This window comes from Schistocerca piceifrons, chromosome 11 (assembly GCF_021461385.2).
Source record: "Schistocerca piceifrons isolate TAMUIC-IGC-003096 chromosome 11, iqSchPice1.1, whole genome shotgun sequence".
Taxonomy (NCBI): Eukaryota; Metazoa; Arthropoda; class Insecta; order Orthoptera; family Acrididae; genus Schistocerca; species Schistocerca piceifrons.
This window is the reverse complement of record NC_060148.1, coordinates 165,958,245-165,985,808: the sequence shown is the minus strand read 5'-3', so window position 1 is coordinate 165,985,808 and position 27,564 is coordinate 165,958,245. Positions and strand designations below refer to the sequence as shown.

Here is a 27,564-nt window from a genome sequence, read left to right as displayed (position 1 = left end):
ATATCTGCACGGCAGAAGTTGGGACCCAGGCAATCTAACCCCTGTTTGGTGGTCTTCACATGAAAGTCACCACCTTCAAACCTCATCCCGCAAAGCGATTCTTTCAGTTTACAGAAGAGGGGGTAATCGTGTCGTCCCAGGTCAGGGCCCTAATGTTGTCCACCCAAGCTTTGTGATCTCTGTGGTGGTTTTCTCATACGCACGTGGCCTGGTGTTATCGTGCAATAGTATGAGGGCTATTCAGAAAGTAGGGAACGTTCTAGCATTTAAAAAAACTAAGTAAAAAAAATACATTTTATTATAGACATCTGAAAGAGCGACTGACATACTAATTTTCCACATAGTCACCAAACACATTGAGGCACTTATAGCTGTGGGCATGCTTTGAAAAACCTTCGTCATAAAATTCTGTAGCCTGAGACTTCAGCCAGAGAGTAATGCCCAACTGGAGCTCCGTGCCGTCATCAAAGTGCTACGTTGCAAGCCACTTCTTCATCTTGGGAAACAGGAGAGGCGCTCGGTGCAAGATCGAGGCTGTAGGGTGGATGAGGGAAAATTTCCTATTTGAGTGAATTAAGGAGTTCTTTAGTGCAGTTTGCCATGTGACGTCGGGCAGTGTCGCGCAAAAACAAAATTTTGGATGTCAGCTTTCCTCGCTGTTTGTTTTGAACTGCTCTTGTGGGGCTGTGCAAAGTTTGACAGTACTGGGCAGAATTTACGGTTGCTCCACATTCGAGAAAATCAATAGGAAGCACACCTTGCCTATCCCAAAACACTGACGCCATCAGCTTCCTGGCTGACAAGGTTTGCAAACATTTTCTTGGTTTTGGGGGGGACCTGGTGTGCCCCCACTCCACGGACTGTAATTTATTCTGCAATTGACGTGTTTCACCCTAGTCTCGTCACCGGTTACGATTCGATCCAGTAACAAATCACCACGTTTGTGGTAGGCCTCCAGAAATGTCAACATCGACTACATTCCTGTTCTTTATGGTGCTCTCTAAGCATTTTGGGCATCCGTTGTGCACAAAATTAGTGATAGCCAAGCTTTTGAGTGGCAATTCAACAAAGTCTGTGAAACTTGTGGAAAATAAAGCGAAAGCTCCATTATTGTGAAGTGACAGTTTTCACGAATCATTTAGTCAACTTTTGTGACAAAATCGTCAGCCACAATGCTCGGGCATCCATCTTCTCTTCATCACGAACATCGGTTCGGCCATTTTTATATCGAATGTACCATTTCTGGACGGAACATTCACTCATTACACTGTTTCCGTACAGTTCACACAGTTCACGATAGATTTCTACGGGTTTAAGGTCCTTTGCCAACAAAAACCGTATCACAGACCACACCCCACAACTGGCAGGATTTTAAATTGCAGCACACATTTCAAGCTCTAATATAAAAAAAAAAGACGCTCAGCGACGTTCCCGCTGACACAGAGGGATGCCGACTGTGCTGCCGAGCACGCACGTACCAAAATATACGCAATCAGCGCGCGCCTAGTGTCGTCAGATGGAAACTTTTGCCAGCTTTCTGAATAGCCCTTGTAAAGTATCGTGTTTTTGACAATGTAGTCAAACAGGACACAACTGAGCTCCCACATATGCATCAGAATTGGTAGCCATCGCTTTTTCTGCTGAAGGCACAGTTTTGGATTTCTTCTTACGAGAGTTTGCACACCGCCATTCCAGGGATTGGATTTTCGTCTCCGGTTCAAAGTGATGCGAAAATGTTTTGTCTCCTGTCACAATTATTGTAAGGAAGTCATCTCCAGAATTCTCGTATCATTCCAAAATTTCACTGTGCACTGTTTTCTGCATTTGCTCGTGGACAGCTGTCAACAATTCGTAGAACCTATTCGGCACAGATCCTTCTCGACATTGTGCACTGCTCACTGACAGCTCACTCACCGACGTGCGTGTCAGGGAAAATCTGGCCTCGAATACGTCGCACGCCGCAGTGTGCGCAGTGCTCAGTCTACCACCAGGTGGGAGGTCCCAAATATCAGTGCGCACACTTTCAACAAATTATCTGCTCGCTTTATGACTAACTGTACTGCAATAGACAGTGTCAACCTTATACACATTCTTAAATCTCTCGTGAATGTTCGTCACCGTCCCGTTCTCACAACACAGGAACTCGTCAGAACGCTGCTTTAGACGAACGTGAAGCACAGTAGTTCCTCTGATGGAGCTCTATGACAATGCGATTTGCAGAAACGGGATGGATTAAATTTAACTACAAGCGGAAAGAATATTTCTAAGACTTTCCCGAATAGAAAAGGTGTAGAACTTAAACTGGATTTTTGGGAGGGGGAATCTTGTTCATTTCTTTTAGAGTAACCATCATAAATTTTAGTGTTAGGAACTCTTATCTGATGATGATTTAATAGAGTGTGGTCTCGTACAAAAGGGAAATGTAGACAATAACCAGTTCAGATGTGGTAATTGAAGCTTTTGAAATGTGGTACTACAGAAAAATGCTGAAAATTAGATAGAAAGACAACATAACTAATGTGGAGGTGCAGGATCAAACTGGGGAGAAAAATATGTGGCACAACTTGCTAAAAGAAGAAACCATCGGATAGGACACGTCGTGAGGTATTGACGAATTACAAATTTGGTGATGGAGGGAAACTGTGGGATAAAGACTGTAGAGGGAGTGCAGTACTCAGGTTTAAGAGGCTGTAGGTTGCAGCATTTACACAGGGATGAAGAGGCCTGCGCAGGATAGCCTATCTAGAGTGGGAAGCTCCATAGAAACCAGTCTTCGAAGTACGATGATGACGACGAAGTCGTCGTCATCGACGACGACGATGACAACGACAACGACAGCAACACTACACACTCCACCTCAGTACTGGCAAGCAATTCTGTCTCTCAACTTTACAGTGTTCTCGAGAAAATTTTTCTTTCGATGCAATCTTATATGTGTGGAGATGTGTCGTCGATGACGACGACGATGACAATGACAACGACAGCAACACTACACACTCCACCTCAGTACTGGCAAGCAATTCTGTCTCTCAACTTTACAGTGTTCTCGAGAAAATTTTTCTTTCGATGCAATCTTATACGTGTGGAGACAGTCCTGATGGTATCTCGATTGCAAGTAATTTTTTGAAAACTTATCTCCAGACACACAGATGACCAATCTTAACATTTTTTCAAGTGAGCAAGAGAGCAGTACGTACCTCCAGTGCTTCTCCACCCTGCGGCTCAGGGCGATCTTCTCGCCGACCTCAGTGCACACGGGGTTGGTCAGCGAGATCTTGGCCAGATCGGCACGGGTCGCCAGAACCCGCCCGCCCGTCGACAGCGACCCGATGTTCACCAGCAGCACCTCACCCTTCGTCAGCTTCTGGACCTGCGAGAACGACGCGAACGGGGAGTTAGCGACACGAGTGCTTTCGAAATTGGAAATTTGCGGTAAGGTCTTACGGGACCAAACTGCTGAGGTCATCGGACCCTAGGCTTACACACTGCTTAAACTAACTTACGCTATGGACAAAACACACACACACACACACACACACACACACACACACACGTCCAAGGGGGGACTTGAGCCTCCGACAGGGGGAGCCACGCGAACTGTGGCAAGGCACCTCAGACCACACGGGTACCCTGAGCAGCAGCGTAATCTTTGGGGCGTTGCTGTTAATATGGAGAAAAAAAAAGAAAAGAAAAGAAATTGTTTATTTGCACAAGTGTGCAGTAAGAATATTGTGTGAAGTTGATAACGAAAGATCTTGTGAAAGCCTCTTAAGGCACCTACAGATTCTTACATTATGCCAGTACATACATCTCCTAGTGGTATTTATGGTTGACAACAACAGTAAATTTAGAATGAGCTCAACAATTCATCATGACAGTACTAGAAGTGGAAATGATTTCCATAGAGTCTACGATTCCCCTAAGGTTCAGAAAGAAGCTGCACATTCTGGTGCAAAAATTTCGGGTACGAAATTGAATATTTCTATTTAAAAGACTACCATAGTAGCCACTCCTACAATTTATGAGAATACTTGGACTTGAGAATGTAAATTTCATTTATCTCTGACATTCGTATTAGATAGATCCTGACTTTGCTAAGACACAGACAACTAATGCTGATCTGCTTAATGTTAAAAATGCTTTGTTTTAAGTACCTTACTATCGTATGTGTGGTGTGTGTTCTTTTAGACACCAAACATACAGGAAGACAGAAAGGAAGACTAGATTTCAATTCTTTATTACAGAAAAACTGTAACAGATTCAAATACACGGTGCTTGTCACCGGATTAAGAAGGTTCCAAGGTTTGACACTGCTGCACTGTTGTTTTGTTTGTGGCAACATGGCAACTTCCTCACAAGAGAAATCACTTTGCGTGTTGGAATTTTGCAACGTCAATCCATTTTTCGAGTGCAATGTACATTCGACCATCGATTCGGCAAGAAACTGGCTCTGCACAAGCAGATTTACGACTGGCATACAAAATTCATGCAAGTCGGTCGCATATGCAAAGGAAAGAACACTGGTCGGCCACGCACGTCTGATGAAAATGTCGATCATATAAGAGATGTGTACACGTGGAGCCCTCTCAAATCGACAAGACGGGCAGGCCAGTACCTCGACAACGGTGTTACGTGTTCTGAAATGACACCTGCTTATGAAGCTTTACACGATGCAGTTACTGCAGAAATTGCATAACAGAGGATAGGAATTTTGCATTTCAGTTCTCCAGGATATGGCAAAGGACACTTTTTGTGAAGAACTCATCTTTTTGGATTAATCGATGTTTCCTCTATCGGGTAAAGTAAACCGCCATACTGTAAGAATTTGGTCGTCACAAAATCCTTGCATCATTGTAGAATGAGAGAGAGACTCACTGAGACTGGATCCCTTTGGTTCCGTTTCTGTTCACAAAGTTTATGGACCTTCCTTTTTCGCAGAAGAAACTGTGACAGACATGCCACAAAACTGGTCATTTCCTCAGTTTCACGAAGATTCTAAGGACTTAATTTTTACCCACGACAGTGCCCTACCTCACTTTCAGCTCAAGGTGCGGTGTTATCTTAACATCACAATCCCACAGTATGGGATTACAAGTGGTGGAAAACGATGTTATTCATTGTTTTCCCAGGTAACTATGCTTCACACCTAATGATTTTTTTCCTCTGAAGTACATAAAAGACGGAGTCTTTGTCCGACCTATGGCAGCTACTCTCCAAGATCTGGGAAATCGAACTGTCGGAGCTGTCAGTTCGGTAAACAGGGGCCTGTCGATCTGCGAGTGGAATGAAATGGCGTTTCGATGTTTCTCGAGCAGCACGGGGTTCTCATAAGGTACAGTGTGTGTGCGACATAAAACTTTGAACCTTTCTTTATCCAGTAACATGTGCAATGTGTTTCTATCTTCCATAGTCTGTCTTTCTTTTTGAATCACTCTGTATAATGGTAATACCTATATGCACTGACGACATTTCATCGGCATATCCTCAGTGTGGATGCACCGCAGGTCTGACCACCTGCGGGAATCGGGCCACGAGCAGCGAGCAATGAGGACGGCGGACAGAAGTAGTATGCGACAAGTTGGGAGTTTGGGTTGGCTGGGAAGTGTGTCTAGATAGCCGAAGTAGTTAAGGAAGGCTCCACTTTCATAAAGCGGGAAATCTGGGTTCGAGCCTCGGTCCGGCACAAATTTTTATTGTCGCCACCGTTTTATTTCGACAATCCTTTTGCGGCTGTAGTCATATATCTTCCGTTATAAGCCGAGTAGTATAGGAGGAGGAATAGTGGCTTCTTTCAAAATAGCAGCTTTTCTTTTATAAGGGGCAATCAAATAGAAATGAGACAAATGGAGAGAATTAAGTAAACAGTTTATTACTTCAAAAGAGATTGCCATAATTGTTAATACAGAGAGACAATATGGTCAGTGCCTCTGAAGAAAAACACGTGTGGTTGCCTACTGTAACGAATCTTGCCTCCACGGGACATTTGCATGTCAAATGAAATGTTCAATTCCGTATAAATTTTGGGCTGACCTGAGTTAATTTTCATACTTAAATTACTATTCCATATCTGAAGATTTTTTGCATATATCTGACCATCAAAATACAATTTTATTTTTCATATAGATCCATTTCACAACATCAATTTTGAACTGTGATAATTAGTAATCAAATTTTCCACTTTAATAAAAGAACTACTTTACTGTAAAGATAATATTAAACATCAGTTTTCATAAAAAAAAAAAAAAAAAAAAAAAAAAAAAAAAAAAAAAAAAAAAAAAAATAAATAAATAAATAAATAAATAAATCAGTTTTCATTTATAATTTTTATAATTTCATTATAATTGATACAGTCGACCGGGTATGTTTACAGGGAACTGATATTTTTCAGATTGTCAAAAAAGGCAACATTTATTATCAACAACTAGGTGCATAAATCTTCACGCAAATACTGATTTCCAGAGACCACTATGTAAGTTATATCTGAAAAGCTATTTCAATTAAAAGAGCCAAATACTAAATTGACTACATCCTGTTCTACAAGGTATTAGACCGCTGGACTTTTAGATGACGTATATTTGGCGCCAAGTGCACCTGAGTTGAGCCAGTGTGGTTTTAGCAGCCACTGAGACGGGTCCATGTTACTATCTGAGAAATAACATTCTTTGTATTGCGTAGAAGTGTTGCACAATGTATTTACTTAACATTTGGTGGTGTAGAAAATGTGTCAGGAATGTAAAAATACATCGATACAGTGACAAAGAGTAACAATGTGCCAGCGATCTGTAATTGCAACGCCTTGGACCCCTTCACTGCAATGCCTTAACAGGAATGAAGACACACTAGAGGACGAGATAACCATAGCAAGGTAAGTTATATTTGTCTACTAAAACCTCTACTAAACCTTCTGTTGCCAAAGTTGTTTTGACAACATTGCAGAGGATCTACTGGGACGTCTTTACACATCCTCCGTACTGTCACGGTTTCTCCCTGTGTGATTTCCGTATTTCTGGAGTCCCGAAGAAAGACTTTGTGGCCATCGATTTGCTTTAGATGAAGATAAGCACACATGGGTACAATCTCAATTCCATAAATAACCATAAACATGTGTTCATAAAGGCAATGACCATTTTGCATCACACTGGGATAAATGTATTAGTTTACTCACTTTTTGTCCATTTGCCTTGTTTTCATTTGACTGCTCCCTTATAATATATACATAAAAGATATGATATGGTCACCTTTAAATGCAAAAATTTAGGTTAGGCTTTATCGTGACTGTTATTGACATTAAATGAAACAACAAGTTTACTGTAACCAGACACTGTTTATTTATCTCCATGACATGTATCAAAGGTTTAGCCCTCCGTCATCAGGTGGATTTACATTTGTTAATATGACACTTGTGTGTGTACTGTGTTACGATTTTTTGGAGGAACTTATGGAACTGTCTAGTGGAGAAATTTGACAAAAAAATAAACATGTATCGAATGGTAAACATAAAGTAAGTAAAATAAAGTACCTCCAGTGGTCACAGGTTCCTTTCACAGTCTTAACACATCACATGTATACTGTCATATTTTGTAAACAAATATGGCATCTAAATCTATCGAGTGCATGGATTGTATAATAGAAGAGGAAATGTTGTCACAAAGTCCAAACAATATACATCCTAACGACATAATTAGAGAATAAATTTTTTAAACCCAATTATCAGTTTGAGTAGTTAGTGGTAATCATAGTTTGTTGTTACTACAGTTTACAGAGTTACGCAGCAGTTGTTGCCATTTAGGCCACATGTGGGCAGTGCGTCTCGTTCCTCAAGTATTAGCATTTTTTTCTGGATGGAATAGAGTGTAGCAAATGCAAACCATTTCAGCAGATATAGCAAATGTATTATTTACAAGAAAAGGGAAGTAATTGCGAAATCATGGGGGTGTGTCTCTGCTAAACACAAGAGTGTAGAATATATGCTAAAATAGTAACACACAGAATAGCAGAATTGTTGACAATATTCTGCCAGAAATGCAATTGCACTTTAGGAAAGGTAGAGAGTGCACAGGTAATACGACACACACACACACACACACACACACACACACACACACACACACACACACACACTTACTATTTGTAGACTACGTGAAAACTTTAGCCCAAGTAAACAAAGAATAGCTATGGGAGATAACGAAGAAAACAGAAATACCTCTGCACATAATAACACTAGTAGAAAGCATGTACCATGAGGTCAGAAATCTCCATTGCAGGAAATGGAAAAATCTAAGACCAGGACAAATTTAATATTCATATTGATGACATGCTGAGGCATCGGATATATAAATTTTTATGCTTGTGACCTCACAGAAAGGATATAATCTACAACATTTCTCTTTGGTGATGGTCAAGTTGTGACTGCAAACAGTGGGAACACACTTCAAAAAGCTGCTCACATTTTATCCACAATATAATCTATTAGTAAAAACAAAGATGATGTAACTTACCAAACGAAAGCGTTGGTATGTTGATAGACACACACACACACACACACACAAAATTCGAGCTTTTGCAACCAAAGGTTGCTTCATCAGGAAAGAGGGAAGGAGAGGGAAAGACGAAAGGATGCGGGTTTTAAGGGAGAGGGTAAGGAGTCATTCCAATCCCGGGAGCAGAAAGACTTACCTTAGGGGGAGAAAAGGACAGGTATACACTCGCCAAGATGCCATACAGAAGATACAGTCGCCGCCGTCGTGCAAGACAGACTATATATAAAACAATTGAAGACGTTGAAATGACCACATCTGCCGCTGACAAGAAAAAGAATACTATCAAATCTGTCGCTGCACACGCTCTACTGGACGGACCTGCAGTCTTTTGTGGATGCAGACTGAACTTCAGCATCGACATCAATGATTCGTTTACCCACGGAAATGGATGGCTAACAGTCGCTGTCGTACGTGGTGGAACAGGCGTACCCAATGTATCCGGACTGGAAAGCTTCGTTGATCGTGACATCATATCCTACCGAACATATCATGTTACCGAAAATGCAAATAAAGACATATATGTCACCCTCACCCTTTTCCTTGTATACACGTAATAGACGTGTGTGTGTGTGTGTGTGTGTGTGTGTGTGTGCGTGCGTGCGTGCGTGCGTGCGTGCGTGCACACACACACACACACACACACACACACACACACACACACACACACACACACACACACACACATATATCCATCCACACATATACAGACACAAGTAAACATATGTAAAGGTGAATCGCTACAGAAGTACGACATGCTGTGTCAGTTGTGCGACAATGCTAATATCAGTGGTCACGTGAACATCCTCACACCTGTAGACGACGGGGGAGGGGAGGGTGGGGGTGGGGGGGGGTGGGGGGGGGGGGACTTGGAAACAGCCACAGATATTTTTTTTTTTTTGGTAGGGTTTAAGGGCGCTCAACTGCTGAGGTCATTAGCGTCCAGTCACTGGTGTTAGAGCACATGCAATCTGCTAAAACTCAAGGGGATGGGGGGTCATCAGAAGGACCTGACAAAGATGCGGATAAAATAAGTAAAAAGGTTAAATGTCTTTGGACAAGCCAGTTAAAGTTATAAAACGCAGAATACGAGCAGCTGCTCGAGCGTCATCAGCTAAAACATCCGGTAAAGTAGATGGCAGGGACAGGATAACACGAAATTGACTAAAACGGGGACACGACAATAAAACATGGCGCACTGTTAATGCCTGACCACAAGGGCACTGCGGGGCTGGGTCACCGGAGAGCAGGTAGCGGTGGCTAAACCGGCAATGCCCAATCCGCAACCTGGTCAGAAGGACCTCCTCGCGCCGAGATGATCGGGAGGATGTTGTCCAAGCAGTTGGGAGCGGTTTAACTGCCCGGAGCTTGTTTCCTTGGAGGGATGACCAAGCATCCCACCACAACGACACAAGCCTCTTACATACATCCCCACAAACGTCAGATGACAGGACACAATGGGAGGCTGGCCGAGGCAGGAGGACTGCAGCCTTGGCTGCAGCATCCGCAGCCTCATTCCCAGGCACACCTACATGTCCGGGAACCCACAGAAAGCTGACAGAACCACCATTATCAGCGAAAGAATGGAGGGACTGCTGTATCCGTTGAATCAAGGGATGGACCGGATAGGGAGCTACAAGGCTCTGAAGAGCACTGAGTGAGTCAGAGCAGAGTACATACGACGAATGGCGGTGGCGGCGGGCATAATGAACGGCCTGATGGAGAGCAAAAAGCTCGGCCGTAAAGCTGGAACATTGGTCGAGGAGCCGGTATTTAAAGGTGGCGGCCCCGACGACAAAGGCACAGCCGACACCGTCGTCAGTTTTGGAGCCATCGGTGTAAATAAAGGTGTGACCGGCAAGTCGAGCACGAAGTTCGACAAACCGTGAGCAATACACTGCAGCCGGAGTACCCTCCTTCAGGAGTGAGCTGAGGTCGAGACAAATAGGGACCGGAGCCTGGAGACAAGGTGGTGTCGGGCTCTCACCCTCTCTGAAGGTGGTAGGGAGGGCAAAATCCAATTGTCGAAGCAGGCGACGGAAGCGGACTCTGGGGGGCAGCAGGGCAGACACATACAACCCGTACTGACGGTCGAGAGAATCGGCGAAGAAGGACTCGTAAGAGGGGTGGTCGGGCATAGACAACAGCCGGCAGGCATACCGACACAGCAGTACGTCGCGCCGGTAGGTCAATGGTAACTCGGCAGCTTCAGCATAAAGACTCTCGACAGGACTAGTGTAGAAGGCTCTGGTCGCAAGACGTATCCCCCGATGGTGGATGGAGTTGAGCCGGTGTAAGAGGGATGGCCGAGCGGACGAGTAGACGAAGCTCCAATAATCCAGCTTCGATCGGACTATGGACTGATACAAGCGAAGCAGGACAGTGCGATCCGCTCCCCAAGATGAACCGCTAAGAACTTTGAGGACATTAAGGGAACGTGTACAACGGGCCGCCAAATAAGAGACATGTGGAGACCAACACAGTTTCCTGTCCAACGTGAGCCCTAGAAACTTAGTTGTGTCCACGAATGGGAGAACAACGGGACCGAGATGTAAGGATGGCGGAAGGAACGCTTTATATTGCCAAAAGTTGATACAAACCGTCTTCTCTTCAGAGAACCGGAAGCCATTTGCCACGCTCCATGAGTAGAGGCTGTCTAGACAACACTGAAGGCAGCGCTCCAGGAGGCATGTTCTCTGGGCACTGCAGTAGATCGCGAAGTCATCGACGAAGAGAGAGCCCGAGACATTAGGTGGAATGCAATCCATAATTGGATTGATCGCGATGGCAAAAAGGGCTACACTCAAGACGGAGCCCTGAGGCACTCCATTCTCCTGGAGGAAGACGTCGGACAATACGGAACCCACACGTACCCTAAACTTTCGATCCATTAAAAAGGAATCAATAAAAAGGGGCAGGCGACCGCGTAGGCCCCACCAGTGCATAGTGCGGAGGAGACCTCCTCTCCAACAGGACGAGAGGTCCAAGTGGGAGTAGGTGTGAGTAGAGTCCGAGAGGAAAGTCGGGGCGCCGGTATTGAGGCAGACAAGATTGAGATGGTTGAAGACATCCGTCAAGAGTGAGCCTCTTGGACAGGATGCAGGAGAGCCCCAAAGGGGATGATGGGCATTGAAGTCGCCAAACAATAAGAACAGCGGGGGAAGGTGAACGATCAGGTGCATCATGTCAGCCCGACTAACAGCAGATGATGGTGGAGTGTAGATGGTACAAACTGAAAAAGTAAAAGCAGAAAGAGTAATGCGGACAGCTACTGCTTGGAGTGGGGTGGTCAATGGGATGGGATGGTAATAAACATCGTCCCAAATGAGCAACATGACCCCACCATGAGCTGGGATACCGTCCACAGGGGTGAGGTCATACCGCTCCGAGGTATAGTGGGTAAAGGCAATACGGTCAGTCGGGCGCAACTTGGTTTCCTGGAGACCAAGGAAGAGCGGACAGTGCAGGCGGAGGAGCAGTTGTAATTCCTCCCGATTAGATCGAATACCTCTTATGTTCCAATGAAACAACGCCATCGCTAGTCAAAAGGTTGGGGGAACGAGACAGGGGAAGAGCTGGTCACCTCAACGGCCGCGGAGGGCCAGGTTGCGAGGGAACAACGCTACAACCGACGGGAGGCGGATCCGGTTCCATCGACTCGTCGCCAGCCGCGGCCGCTGTCCCTGGTTGTGTAGGAGGGGCCGCATCATTTGCCGACGAAAGGCCGGCGGAGCGCCTGGCAGCAGAGCGTCCCGGCGAAACTGAGGACGGCCGGGAGCAGCGACTCACGGATGGAGCATCAGACGAAACGCGCCGGGGTGGAGAGGGGGATAGAGACTTCTTCTTGGAGGCCTTCTTTGAAGGCCGAGGAGGCACAGGGATGGTGGGCTGGACCCGAAGAAGGTCCTCACGCGCGGGGTCCGTTTTGGAACGCCGGACCTCGGAAGCTGGGGTCCGGAACGTTGCCCCGATGGACGCCTGAGAAGAGGATCGCTTCTCAGGTGGCGTGGGGGGGGGGGGGGGGAGGGGGGGGGAGAGGAGGAGGAGGAGGAGGAGGAAGGGTCGCCCCTGGGGCAGAGGGGATGGGGGCCCCGGGGGAGGAGGATTTGGAAGGGAGGGATTTGGGAGGCGGAGGCAGAGCCCTCTGATGGGCGGAGGAGGCGGAGGGGGGACAGGAGAGGGGTGAGGATACCGCGGAAGGAGTGGACACAACTGAGGCGAACGAAGTGGTCAATGACACGGGATGGAGGCGGTCGTACTTCTTCCGGGCCTCAGAATAAGAGAGCCGATCCAAAGTTTTGATTTCTTGTACCTTCTTCTCCTTCTGATAGGCGGGGCAGTCTGAGGATCTAGGCGAGTGGACGCCAGGACAATTAACGCACCGAGGTGGTGGGGTGCATGTATGTTCCTCACGAAGAGGACGTCCACAATCGCCACAAAGGGGCTCAGCCTCACACCGTGATGACATGTGCCCAAAGCGCAAACACCTAAAACAGCGCATAGGAGGCGGGACGTAAGGTCGCACGTCACACCGGTAGCACATCACCTTTACCTTCTCCGGGAGAACGTCCCCCTCGAAGGCAAGGATAAAGGCTTCGGTGTCGATGCGACGGTCTTTGGGGCCGCGCTGGACTCGCCGGACGAAATGCACGCCTTGGCACTCCAGGTTGGCCCTGAGCTCCTCATCAGATTGTAGCAGGAGGTCACGATGAAAAATAACCCCCTGCGTCCTATTTAGTGCCAGATGTGGGACAATGGATACTGGGATGTCCCCTAGGCGGTCGCACGCCTGGAGCGCCGCCGACTGTGTGGCGGAGGTGGTCTTGATAAGGAGGGACCCTGATCACATCTTGCTGAGAGCCTCGATTTCCCCGAAGACGTCCTCAATGTGCTGAACAAAGAACATGGGCTTGGAGGTGGCGAACGTCCCCCCATCGGTTCGAGAACAGACCAAATAGCGGGGGAAGTACTTCGCCCCAAGCCGGCGGTCCTGTCCCTCCTCCCATGGAGTGGCCAAGGGGGAAAGGGCAGGAGAACCAGAACTAGAAACGGTACCTTTTCTTTTGAAAGACTCGGCCGCAGAGCGACCTGATACATGTTGATGTTTCATCTGCGAAACGTCCGCCCCGATACCACCCACTCCGACCAGGGGCTCTCCCCACGGGCGCCACCCAGCCGCAGCAAGGGCCACCTGGCAGGATGACCATTGCCGGGAGTCCTGATGCCCCAAGGAGACGGGCATCTACTCCTTGGCCGACGTGGGGAGGGTGCAGCTCAGGTATCGGCAGTACGATCCCTGTGTTGTCAGGGGGCTACAACCTAGATGGTACATGACGACCCCACCACAACGGACTGGCTACCGTGCTGGATTTCTGGTGCCATGGAAAGTCCATCATGATCGGTGGTGCAGATGGAGACGCACTATGGGCGTAACTTGGACAACCCATCACGCGTTGAGGCCCAATTTGAGGAATAGTGGGTATGGTTACAACGCCAGTGCAATGCTGAGTGCCATGGTCTTAGTGCACTTAGGACCAGTGGTACACCATGTAAGGTGTCCTTCCCCAAAAGGCTCGTACTTCTGTGGAATTTGGAAAAATGGAGGTCAAACCCTAATGGGGACCATCACATTAAGGCCAAAACGTTTGAGACTCCTTTTAGTCGCCTCTTACGACAGGCAGGAATACCGCGGACCTATTCTAACCCTGGACCCGCAGGGGCGAGCCACTGATCTATGGGGCGGAGATCCATCCTGTTGAAAAATGATATTGGGTTGCAAGTCTTGTATCTGAGGAAACACATGTCCAGATACACTGACCATTTACATATGTCTGCTTGTGTCTGTATATGTGCGGATGGATGTGTGTGTGTGTGTGTGTGTGTGTGTGTGTGAGTGCGAGTGCGAGTGTATACCTGTCCTTTTCTCCCCTTAAGGTAAGTCTCTCCGCTCCCGGGACTGGAATGACTCCTTACCCTCTCCCTTAAAACCCACATCCTTTCGTCTTTCTCCCTCCTTCCCTCTTTCCTGACGAAGCAACCTTAGGTTGCGAAAGCTCGAATTTTGTGTGTGTGTGTGTGTGTGTGTGTGTGTGTCTATCAACATACCAACGCTTTCGTTTGGTAAGTTACATCATCTTTGTTTTTAGATATATAATCTATTAGTATGGACATAACAAAAGAAAGTAGCAAGATTTAATTACACTAATGGAACAATATATAAGACTGTCACAGAAAGCTTTTCCCGACAATCTAACAGAGTTGCCATTAATGACAGACTACATCTGTGGCGTGGATGTTAGTTTACGGCGTGAAATAATTGTAAGTAGCAATATTCGACGGTGTAGCCACAGGCTGCCGGCACTCACCTTGGCGCCCTTCTTGTCGCCCTCGGTGCGCACGCCCAGCAGCCGCTTCAGCAGGTAGTACGACACCTCCAGCTCGATGAAGATCTCCGGCAGCGCGCCCACCGCGCCCAGCACCTGGCCCACCAGCCGGTCCGCGCGGCACAGCGTCGGCTCGATCTTCGTGCCCACACCTGCGGGCACACGGAGTGTCCTCGGCACGACGTACACGATTTGAGGAGCACGCGCGGCAGCTCGCCGGACGGTCGGGTAGTCGAGGGACTGAGTTGTCGCCGGGAATGTCGGTAGCTTTCGGGCTACGGAGCGACCGTCCGCACGGAGTGTCACCGAACGAAATAGTATTAACGTGTAGCGACAGCAACACCGTCAATCGAGTGTATTAGTTTCCTTTAACTGCGACCCGTTTTGGCAATACAGTCCACCGCAAGCTGTCCCCTAGGTAGATGTGGCAAATGTATCGTTATATCACCATTCATCAATTGAGCTGATATAATTTATATATGTGCACACGACTATCGAGGTATAACACGTCATTCGTAGAATAAGGTGTTCCACGTCTTCAGTGTCACTTTTCCAACAAAAGACATTTGTGGCTCAAGGTAGGTAGAAAGTAGGAAGAACCCCACTTTCGGGAAGTTTTTCGACGGTCTGCACGTATCGATATTGTACCGATCCCGTGCTGTCGGAGACGTCGACCGCGGACCGGCCCTCTCGTCTGCCGGGTGGAGTCGTTCGCTCCGTGGGGCCGTAAGGGAAAGGCACGGAGAGCACGTGACCTCCGTCACACCAAAGAAATTGTCACAGCATTCGTGTAAAGAATTTTATTGTACTACTGTTCCGAGTCTCGTGTGGGGCGGACTCACAACAACATCTAGCTGGAATGTAACACACGTGTAGTCATTTCATTAAGATAATGTTGACTAGTACATTATAAGAAGTATGTAGGGTTCAACTTCTCCAAATGTGTTGTTCCACCAGAACGAGAAAAAATTCTTTCAGCCCTTTCGATGCAACAGATTGATTTCCACTAGGGAGAAACTGTCTGACAGTTTGATGCTACTGAACAGCAGGACCTTTTCACCACTGGTATGTACAGCAACTGTGAGAAAAAGTAAGAGCAGCAAGAAACCTAGCAAGATACGGAAGTTACGAATTGACTACTGGACTGTTTCAACAGTCCACTCCTAAAACCCCCTTTAGGGAAATAAAGTACTGGGAAACGGTCCACCATCACACTACTAAAACTATAACAGACAATAGCTACTGATAATGCTCCACTGTAACATAAATTTAATAGCTGCTACAATGAAACAACATATACAACAAGTGTATCACTCAGTAAGAACAGTACACACCGTTATGCACCTGTACGTCCCAAAAACAAAAAACAACAAGAGCACAGTACATACATGTAAATGGGAGGGGTGTACATATGTCTTTTTCATAGTGTCTAAGAACCAAACAGACTAAAGTAACATAATGAGGACTGTATTTACTTTGTCATACACATAAAACAGATAAAATGCTATGCTGCATAATGCGTCATCTACAAGGGGGTGGAATAAAAATGTAAAATGAAATATGTACAGTTTTGGTAAAAATTTATCCCTACAGGATTCAAATAATATTTCTGATGCAATGTAGCATGACAGGTAGCTATGCATAATATGCACTGCATCACAAATATTATTTGTACCTTGTACAGATAGTTTTTTACGACAACTCAGTTTAAAGCAACTGAGATATACATATTTCGTTATACATTCTTATCTCACCCCGTGCAGGTGACGCATTGTTGTCCACGGCATTTTATCAGCATTATATGTATGACAAAAGGAACACAATCCTCCTCATACAGTTACTTTAGCCTAGTCGGTTCTTAGACCCTACAAAACAAACATACGTACATCCCTTTCAGTTATTTGTATGTGGTTTTCATACTGTGTAATGCACTTGTTGTGTAAACTGTTTAGTTCTAGCAGCTATTAAATGTATGTTACTCTGGAGTAGTATCAGTAGCTATTGTCAGTTATAGTAGTAACATTGTTTAACTGGATAGACTAATCTACTCAGCAAGTGTCAGCAGGACTAAACATATAAAACATTAAAAAATATGCAAGCTTTCAGAGCCAATAGTTTTTCCTCCTGGCAGAAGAATGGAGGAGTCAGGGAGAGGGATGAAGGGCAAAGACTGGTAAGGTTTAAGAAATGGGGAGAGTTTGGAAAAGTTGCCCAGAACCCTGGGTCAGGGAAAACTAACTGCACAGGATGAGAAGGAAAGATTGATTGTCGGGTTGGGGACTGCACACAGATGCGTTCTGAAAATGTGAGAGCTCGAAAGGGGAAGATAGGGTAATAAGCAAGATAGAGATAAGTGACAAAACACTGTGCAAGAGGAACACGCAAAAAAATAGACAGGTAGATGGTAAGGACCAAGGACATGTTGTAATGCCTGTTACCACCTGCAGGGGTCTGAGAAACTGATGTCTGGGGGGAAGAATCTAGATGGCACGTGTCTTGAAACAGGTACTGAGGTCGCGTCAGCATACACACTTCAATGTCTATTCATCCTGACTGATAACCAAGTGATATTCATGCCAATGTAGTAGGATGAACAGTGTTTACACAGCAGCTGGTACATGATATGTGTCATTTCATTTCACAGGTAGCTCTCCCTTTGATAGCATATGTTTTGCCAGTTATAGGGCTGGTATAAGTAGTGGTAGGAGGGTGTATAGGGCAAGTCATGCAGTGGGGTCGATAACAGAGGTAGGAACCATAGGGTAGGGAGATGGGTGCAGAAGGAGCATAGGGTCTGACAAGGGTATTGCGGAGACTGGGAGGGCAGTGATAAACTATTCTGGGTGTGGTGGGCAAAATGTCACACAGAAAGAACCTCATCTCAGGATATCATTTTACGAAGTCATAGTTGCTGATTAATACATTTGAGACCCCATTAGTAGGGAGTGACAAGAAGTGTACTCCTAAGCTGTTTTTGGAATGATCAGCGATACCAGGATTGGATGTGCTGGCCCTGGAAATCTGCTTTCGAACTAGGCTGGCAGGGTAATTACAACCAGGGATTTGGAACAGGACCGTACGAAATTTAATTCTGAGAATGTATGTTTGCTCCTACCACCATTTGGCAAGTTGATTTTTGGTCCATCCAATTACATTCTATTTTCAAAAAATGATTGTTTTCATTGATTTATTTGTTTTGATAATGTGATAGGCACATGCACAGATATTATATAAATCAGTTCAGTTAACCACTAGTGTGATAATGATATTTTTAATTTTTTTGTATCACTGAAAGTGGTTGCAGTTAAACAAAATTAATAAACCCAGCTGTTGCTACACCTAAATATAACAGCTGTTGTCCCATTATCCACTAGGAAAGGGATATGTGGAAAAAAATCTTAGTCACTTCCTACAGTACACTCGTTGCTTTGGAACGTACCCATCAAGTGACCCTCTGCTCCTGATGTGTCACAGCAGTCGAGTGACGTATACGTGACCGTCGGTTGTACGGAACCAGAGCAATAAGGTAATTCCACACACAGATGTGACAGAACAGCAGCAAGGGTATATTTTGTTTGGAGGTGCCTTTGACTGCACTGTGAATGAAACTGACCAATTTGGCAACCCAGTAACATGTTAGCCACCTGTACGAGGAACGGCGCATCACTTGCAGCCACATAATGCATTCTAAGAACGGCATTCGTAAAAAGATCCTAATCGACAGTGACCCAATACGAGTGTTGTGTCTCATCAATTACAATCTATTTCAAAGATAACAGGAACTGCTACTGTCATTAGGTGGAGGTTTACCTCAGCCAGTTTTCAAGTAAACACTGGGGAGGGAAACACACACAGAGCACATTCAGAGTTGGGTAGCTCATTCACAGCAGCAAGTGTTTGGTGGGTCAAATGACAGCAGGAACCCAATATGGTCTATCCCAAGGAACTGTATTGTCACTGGTGCTCTTTAACATTTACACAACCTATCAGCTGGCAAATAATCCGTGCAAAAGTTTCATATACACTGAAGGCCTCACTTTGACAGTACAGACAGATGATTTTCAAGATGTGACACACGTGCTGAAAAGAGCTCTAGGAATGTTTTCCGATTACTGTAACGTGAGCGGTCTGAAGCCAAACCGACAAAAAACTCAGGTCTGTTTTTCCCACCTACAACAAAGGCTGGGAGGTAGAAAATTGAAAATGATTTTGAAGGCACCAAGATGGAGCACTGTTTAACACCCAAATACCTTTCACTCAGTCACCAGCGGCACACCCTTAATACTGAACGTGAGTGTCAGCCTGAAACATCATCTTCCAGAAGTTTGCCAGTACTGACTCTGGTGCCTGGGAGGGGGGAAGGTCTGTATTTCCACAACGGCACTCAGTTTCTGAGCTGGTGAATGTATCTGCTTAGTGTGGTATAAATACAAGCGTACAAAACAAGTAGGTTTAGCCCTTAACGAAACAGCAAGGCTAATTATGAGCACCCAAAATTGATTCCTGGAGATAAACTGTAATGCATGGCAGGAGATCTCTCCTCCTGATGTATGCTGAAAACTAGCTGCAAATGCTGAAAGGAAGAAAGTCAAAGAACATGAGGTACACCCAATGCACAGACATACTCCACTGAGAACTAGGTTGAAGCTGAGGAAGAGCTTTACTGTCAACATTTACACAAAATACAACATGTAAGAAAGCCAAAATAAGTTTTCTCCAAGCTACAGTAAAGCCAGCAGGATCATTACCACCCAGACAGAACTGACTGCACCAGAAGCAGATCACTGAACAGTTACAGATGAGCAGTGGAAAAACTGAGGACAACCCAAAGCACTGTGGATGGCCTAATCAGTGCCCAGTGGTCTACTTTCAGAAAAGTTGCCACATGCCCATCACTGATTTTGCTGAAATTCTGTGAGGCCATTTGCAGATGTTCACAATAAACATTGGCAAGGTTTTGCTACCACCAATTCAATACTTGTACAGATATGGGCACTCGTTTGACCCCACAGCACAGCTGTCAACAGTGCACCCACGAGTTTTCAGCAATTTTGAGAAGTAGTATTTCCATCAATATTTTCCCGACAGTAACGAAACTAAACTATACTATTTCATGCAACTTTTTAAATGCTCTTAAGCAAAATAATAAAATATTTCTTGACCATTTTTCATATGGATAATTTGAAGCAGTTGGTTAAAAAAATAGATGCTTAAAAAGTCAAAGTTAGCTTTTTATCTCTTCAGAAATAATTGCAGGATAAACATGAAACGTTGCATGTAATAATTTACCAATACAAGGTCGTACAGCATAAAATTTCGTTCTCTTCCTGTTTCCAATAGTTTACAAATTGAGAGCAAAGTTGACAATGTTATTGACAAATGCCAAAAATGGATATTTTTTACCCATTTTTATAAAATAGTATTCTGTAAACTATTTTAGACCATTTTCATTAGAAAGGCCACGTTCTAAACCACCTAAAAACTACGACCATGTAAGGCCCTAAAAATCAACAAGGTGGAGAGCCTTACAAAAGGGAAAGCTATTCTCTATACTGGATTCTTTATTCCATTTAATTTTTTATAAAAAGAATTCCGTAGATCTAAATGCTGCACAGTTAAATTGTGAAGTTCATAACGGGTTTGATTCTGTAGTTGTAGCAGAAAAACAGACTGAAATTTGTCACAATAAGTCAGGATAAGACACTTTTTTTTTTTTTTAGTTACTAGGACTTAATTCTTAATTGCACTTCCCAGTCATCAATAATTCAGAAGTTGCTTTCCCCAGAGAGTACAAAAAATTGTAGATCATCATAAGAGATCTCAGATTTGAGTACCAGTGGAATATGAGCCTATTTACCTCCACCTTGTTGATTTTTAGGGCCTTATATGGTCGTAGTTTTTGCTGTGCATTACCAAGGTAGTGGAGATCAAGGTAGCAAAATTGTTGCATGACAGCTGCACCACACATTGTACAAATAGCTTTCAGGTTTTATATCATTGTTGCAAATTTCTTCCTGCTATAGAGAATTATTAGTATGATTCTTGTGCAATGCTATTGAAGTGATAGTGTAATTCTGGTTTAAGGATAACATCTCTTCTTAGCATAGTTTGCAGTTTATGTGGAACATTGAAGTGTGATGGTCCATGGTGGCTTAACCACTGCTGGTTCTTTTTTAGTGAGAAAATCGGCATCCCCATAGGGGTCATGCCTGACAGCTGTGCAACATCAGCCATGGGTGGGTCTCTTTAACCAGGGTACCAAGCCTGATGATACATTTTTATAAGTGTCACAGGCCAAAGCTAGAAGAGATCTCTTTTAGGATCCTAAGCTTAAGTTTACTTCAAGCTACTTGAATTTTTTTACAGGTTTCATTAATTTGTTGTCAAGTGTCACGAGGAAAACTATACTGGTGGCTGTATGACATCACTGACGGGACTGTATGAGAAGAAATTTTGATATGACAGAACCCAAAAATTATATTTTTCAGATCTGATTGCCCCAAATTATTAGATCCTCACAAAAGGGAAAACTGTCCTGCATATCGGATTCTTTATTCCATTTAATGTTTTATAAAAAGAATTCTGTAGATCTGAATGCTGCACAGTTTTTTTCTGACTCAAGTTCATTCCTTAGTCATCAGGACTTTTGATAGTACCTTCCATGGAAAAAACTAAGAAACTGTAGAACAAAGGATGTCTAATTTAATTTGTGAACCAGTGAAATATAAGTCAATTTTCAATGCACCTCCATCTTGTCGTTGCTTTTCAGAGCCTTATATGCTCAAATTGTAAAACCATAATTAGTTTTAGCTGGTTTAGAACATGGCCTCTCTATTAAAGATGGTTGAAGAAAGTTTGCAGAAGATACTTTTTTGTGAAACTGGGCTAAAACTGGTTATTTTGACAGTTTTAGGAAAACTGTCAACTTTGCCTTCAATTTGCGAACTATTGGAAACAGTAGGAGAATGAAAATTCATCTTTTACAACCACGCATTGATAAGTTATTAAATGCAAAGTTTCAGGTTTATCTCACAATTACCTCTGCATGCATAAAAAGCTAAATTTCACATTTTTTTCAAGCATTTATTTTTTGACCGACTTTGCTTCAAATTACCCTTACAAAAATTGCTCCCTAAATATTTTTTATTATTTAGCTTAAGAGAGTACAAAAGATTGTACAGGATGGCCTAGTTTTGTTTCTTTCAAGAAAGTATTGACAGAGACGTTACGTCTCAAAATTGTCCACAACTCACGAGTACACTGTCAATAGCTGGATTATGGTGTCAGACAAATGATTACTCTCTGTAAGTACTGAATTAATGACTGTGAAACTTTACCGGTATTTATTGGGAACATGTGGGGAAAAGTTCACACAAAACTTCAGGGACTTCTGTTATGGTCACGTGGGAGCCTCTAGACAGTGTGGCATGGAATAACCACGACACTTATAATGACCTACACTGAGTGAATGTGGAGAAATACAGACAACAAAACATCCACGTCAGTGTTTATGTTGCCATGATTGTTGTAATACGGAGGAGTTGTTCACAATACAAGAAAACGCTGTAGCGTTACTCGTTTCTGGGCAAAAACTGTCCGATTTCAATTTTGTATATGTATAAATTTCTTCTATTTCATTACCTGAAATTTTAGATTTCTAGAATCCTATATTTATTTCCTGACGAGAGTAAATAGATAGTCTCATTTATTTTCTTGTCGACAATTTAATACGACCACTATTCAGCGAGTTGTTACCTTTACTCATAGATTATTTGTAGGTATTACGTGAATGTGTGGTGTCTGTTCTTTTGGACACATCCTGTCTGGTCTTCTCCCTTCATGTATCCAGCAAGTCCCCTCCTGACAGTTTCCAGTAAAAGCGCCCTGTGCTGAAGCGAAAATTGCCGCCGTTTCTATAGATACAGAGTGCCATTGTTTAATGGAAACAGTTAAGGAACCATAGTACAATACCTTGTTGTGAAACTGTCTACTTTTCTCACTTGTGGCCAAGAAAACTGAAACCCTCTCACCTTGGGCTGGAAGAATTAAAGATCATGACTGGGATTACATACACTGACTCATGAAGTAATACATACTCGTTCCTGGGCAAAAACTGTCCGATTTCAATTTTGTATATGTATAAATTTCTTCTATTTCATTACCTGAAATTTTAGATTTCTAGAATCCTATATTTATTTCCTGACGAGAGTAAATAGATAGTCTCATTTATTTTCTTGTCGACAACTTAATACGACCACTATTCAGCGAGTTGTTACCTTTACTCATAGATTATTTGTAGGTATTACGTGAATGTGTGGTGTCTGTTCTTTTGGACACATCCTGTCTGGTCTTCTCCCTTCATGTATCCAGCAAGTCCCCTCCTGACAGTTTCCAGTAAAAGCGCCCTGTGCTGAAGCGAAAATTGCCGCCGTTTCTATAGATACAGAGTGCCATTGTTTAATGGAAACAGTTAAGGAACCATAGTACAATACCTTGTTGTGAAACTGTCTACTTTTCTCACTTGTGGCCAAGAAAACTGAAACCCTCTCACCTTGGGCTGGAAGAATTAAAGATCATGACTGGGATTACATACACTGACTCATGAAGTAATACAAAATTATTTCATTCTTCATTGTATTTGTTTCTGTACAAAATGTGTGTTCTATTGCTATATTTCTATGTTCTTTTGGACACATCCGAAAGAAAAGATATCATGCAGAATCCACAGCTGTGAAACATTATAAATTTAAGGGGATCACTTGCTGGCAGCTGCAGCGGGACATTAAGCAGAATCAGTGGCAACGAGCGAAAATGTGTACCAGATCGGGATTTGAGCCTGGGATCTTATGCTTACAAGGCGTGCTGAAATAGCCCACACAGTTGCGATAATGGTATGTCCCGAATGGTGCAGTGGTTAACGCACCGCAAGCAGATGATCCCAGGTTAGAATCCCAGTCCGGTACACATTATCTCTCATCGCTGTGATTCCACGTAATGTCCCACTGTAGCTGACAGCAAGTGATCCCCTTCAATTTGCATATAATACTTATAGATAAAGAACCTGCTTACAGCGTGAGAAAACAGAGTGCACGTGGCATTCTGATGCAAAAAATGTATACTACATCTCGCTGCATGTCAACAATTCATGAGACACCTGCGCTGTTGACGTACAGTGAAGAATGTACACGATTTTCCGTGCTGGTTCACAGAAGAGAATGAAGTAAAAACTTTGCACCCGACAATATAATGAAAAGGATAGTTGCTACTCGTCATATAGCGGAGATGCTGAATTGGACATAGGCACAAATAAAGGACTAAGCTTCCGGCCAACAAGACCTTTATCGGGAACAGACAACATACACAAACATGATCACAGTCTCTGGCCAATATGTTGACCAGCAACTATCCTTTTCATAATACTGTCACATTCCATCCTGGAACTATATATTCTCTTTCCACTCGCACGGCCACGTGCCAGAGAGACGGCACACTCCCTTACCGATGAGGCCACCCGGCACAGCGAACTGCAGCTCGTTCTGCTCGGTGTAGAGCGAAACGATGCGCGAGAAGATGGGCCGACACGTCAGGCGGCCGTCGCTGTCCTTGGACACCAGCCCGGGCCGCACCTCGATCTCCATGCCCACCTGCACATTGAAATGCGACTGTCTCAGCTAGCAGTTAATAAGATATCTCATCCGAAAGACTAGTGGAGTACTGGACACACACATTTTTTTTAATTAATTGTTTTCCTTTCTAAATTTTGAGTATTTGCAAATGCTGTTATGGTGTGGGGTAATATTTTTGGATGATAAGAGGTTTTATTTCAATTTGAAATTATTTTTCATAAATATGAAAGTTGATACAGTTAAGACGCAAAAAAAGAAAAAGAAACAGTCTGAGGGTGTACAAAGGAATACTCAGCTTTACCCATGTGACTTCTGGAAGTAACCAAGCATGCATACTTTACATAACTATGAGAAACTTATGAAGACAAGTGGGCAACTGTTGAAGCCTTTTAAAAGTGTGAAAATTATCACGTTAATCATAATGAGAGAAATAGAAAACCATGTTTTTATGATAGTAAGAGTGTAACTGTATAAAAGATGACAACGCTAATAATTTTACACAGAATTATTAAATTTCAGGCAAAAACTGTAAAAAAATGTAACTGTTTAATAAAATTAATTTTAAATGATGTACCTACATCTACATTTATAGTCCACAAGCCACCCAACGGTGTGTGGCGGAGGGCACTTTACGTGCCACCGTCATCATCTCCGTTTCCTGTTCCAGTCGCGTGCGGTTCGCGGGAAGAACGACTGTCTGAAAGCCTCCGTGCGCGCTCTAATCTCTCTAATTTTACATTCGTGATCTCCTATGGAGGTATAAGTAGGGGGAAGCAATCGATAACTCATCCAGAAACGCACCCTCTCGAAACCTGGACAGAAAGCTACACCGCAATGCAGAGCGCCTCTCTTGCAGAGTCTGCCACTCGAGTTTGCTAAACATCTCCGTAACGGTATGACGCTTACCAAATAACCCTGGGACAAAATGCGCCGCTCTTCTTTGGATCTTCTCTATCTCCTCTGTCAACCCAACCTGGTACGGATCCCACACTGATGACCAATACTCAAGTATAGTTTGAATGAGTGTTTTGTAAGCCACCTCCTTTGTTGATGGACTACATTTTCTAAGGACTCTCCCATTGAATCTCACACTTCAAATCGTTCCGTAGGCATACTCCCAGATATTTTACAGAAGTAACTGCTACCAGTGTTTGTTCCTCTATCATATAATCATACAATAAAGGATCCTTCTTTCTATGTATTAGCAATACATTACAAAAGATGACAAGTTTTAATCATAAAAATTGTATAATTTTCAACAGCGGTGGCTGTAGGGTCCGCCTGTTTTTATCTTTCTCTTGACTGCAACGAGTTTGATGGCTGCTGTACCCATTTCTTTGCTGGCATTATGGTTGCTTGGCTATGGACAACTAAGGAATGTAACATCAAAAAAGAGTACGATTTAGAAATGTCAAAACCTGAGGATCACAACAGCAAGTTTTTTAATGTAAGTTTACACTATTAAAATCAATTAAGCTATGTTAAGATGCACTGCCAACTACGCATATAGTGATATTAACTTTTCATAATCGGACCGGAAACAAGAACATCAAGAAAAAGAATACTGTGTTTCATTCAATTTGTGTATATTTTGATTACGGTTAGTGAAGAGGAGGAACATTTCAACATGTGACAACTGACTTCTGGAATAGTAATTGCCCATTTTGTATTTTTACTTATTTACATTTCAACTGAATCGGCAATTTGTCCGACTTTGATGTAGTGAACACTTCCAAAATATTAGAAGTTTTACGATATAGGTAGCTCTTGCATAAATTATTCATTTATTTCATGTCTTTCTAACCCGAAGAGGGTTCTCTTTCATGTCGAGATCTACAGACTTTGTTCACGTGCTCCCTTTACACGGTATTCCCTGCTCCACCTGTCACAACATTATCACTACACTATAGCAGAGGTCAATAACCTGCATGTGTCTTCATACATTACAGACTACACAGTGTGTCTTTTTACTTCTTGTTGTAGACACAACACCCTCAAAAATATTTATTACTATAACACAGGATAATTGTCATAACCATGCCAAATGATGTTATGAGAGTGGTAATAAATTACATAAATGTATTTAGGAAAAGATTCCAACTTTTTTCCACCCTTACATGTTTCTGTGCAACTTCACCACAGTGGGTTCATTTATTCTCCAATGAAAACAGGTAAAAAAGCTGTATTAAAACTTACAGTCCTTTGGATCGGGGCCACTATGTTCCATAACATTTTAACAAAGTATACGCCTTATTAGCACATACTGATGTTCCTACAGTTATCTACTATCTCTAGTAAAGATGATATTTTGGTACAGTTTGTCACCTGCAGCTTATAAGGATTTCTCTATAGTACGATAGTGTGATGAAAAGTAATGCCTCCAAATTTTTTTTAAATTCTTCAAACATGTTAAATGATTTTTTTTATTAACATTCTACATCTTTATTCTTCATGCCTTCATACCTGTTTCTCAATACAGTCATCCTGCTCACAAACACACTTCTCCCAATGAGGTCAGTTTGTTGATACTGTCACTGTAGAATGTTTGACTCCACTGACTGTGCCACAACATCACAATGGTGTATCAGACCCGTCATTCGTAATGTTGAAGGAGATGCCGAGCTGTAGGCGAGACTCCCGTATTCTAGACGGGCCTGGACAAATGCCGTGCAGAGCCGCATCACGGCAGAGTAGCCTGTGCCCCAGTTGGAGTTGCTGAGGCATCAAAAGGCACTGAGGTGCGACCAACAGGCCTGCTTTACTTGGCAAAGATGGGGAAGACGTGTCAAGTGGGACTCAAAGACCGGTCCCAAAAAACAATAAGACCCCAAAACACTGAGGGATTGCCCGTCAAGTTATTGATCTGGATGGAGACGGACTGTGTGGTGACGACAGAAACGGATTACACGGATCTATGCATCTGAAAATTGGAAGCCGCGAGTGAGAGCCCAAGATTGTGCTCAGTGTATTGGTAACTGCAGTCTGCGCTCGACGACTTATACCGTGGATGAACAAAAA

At 43.7% G+C, this 27,564-nt stretch overlaps 1 protein-coding gene across 1 annotated transcript in view; it reads right to left on the bottom strand.

Moving 5' to 3' along the window:
- LOC124720483 (eukaryotic translation initiation factor 2 subunit 3) overlaps positions 1-27,564 on the bottom strand; it is a 99,340-nt gene that overhangs the window by 16,069 nt on the left and 55,707 nt on the right. Inside the window, exons 8-10 of the mRNA XM_047245844.1 lie at positions 24,420-24,564; positions 14,903-15,072; positions 3,198-3,370 (exon numbers count right to left, since the gene is read on the bottom strand). Of these exons, the coding sequence (XP_047101800.1) occupies positions 3,198-3,370; positions 14,903-15,072; positions 24,420-24,564 (488 nt within the window). The remainder of the gene's footprint in view (positions 1-3,197; positions 3,371-14,902; positions 15,073-24,419; positions 24,565-27,564) is intronic.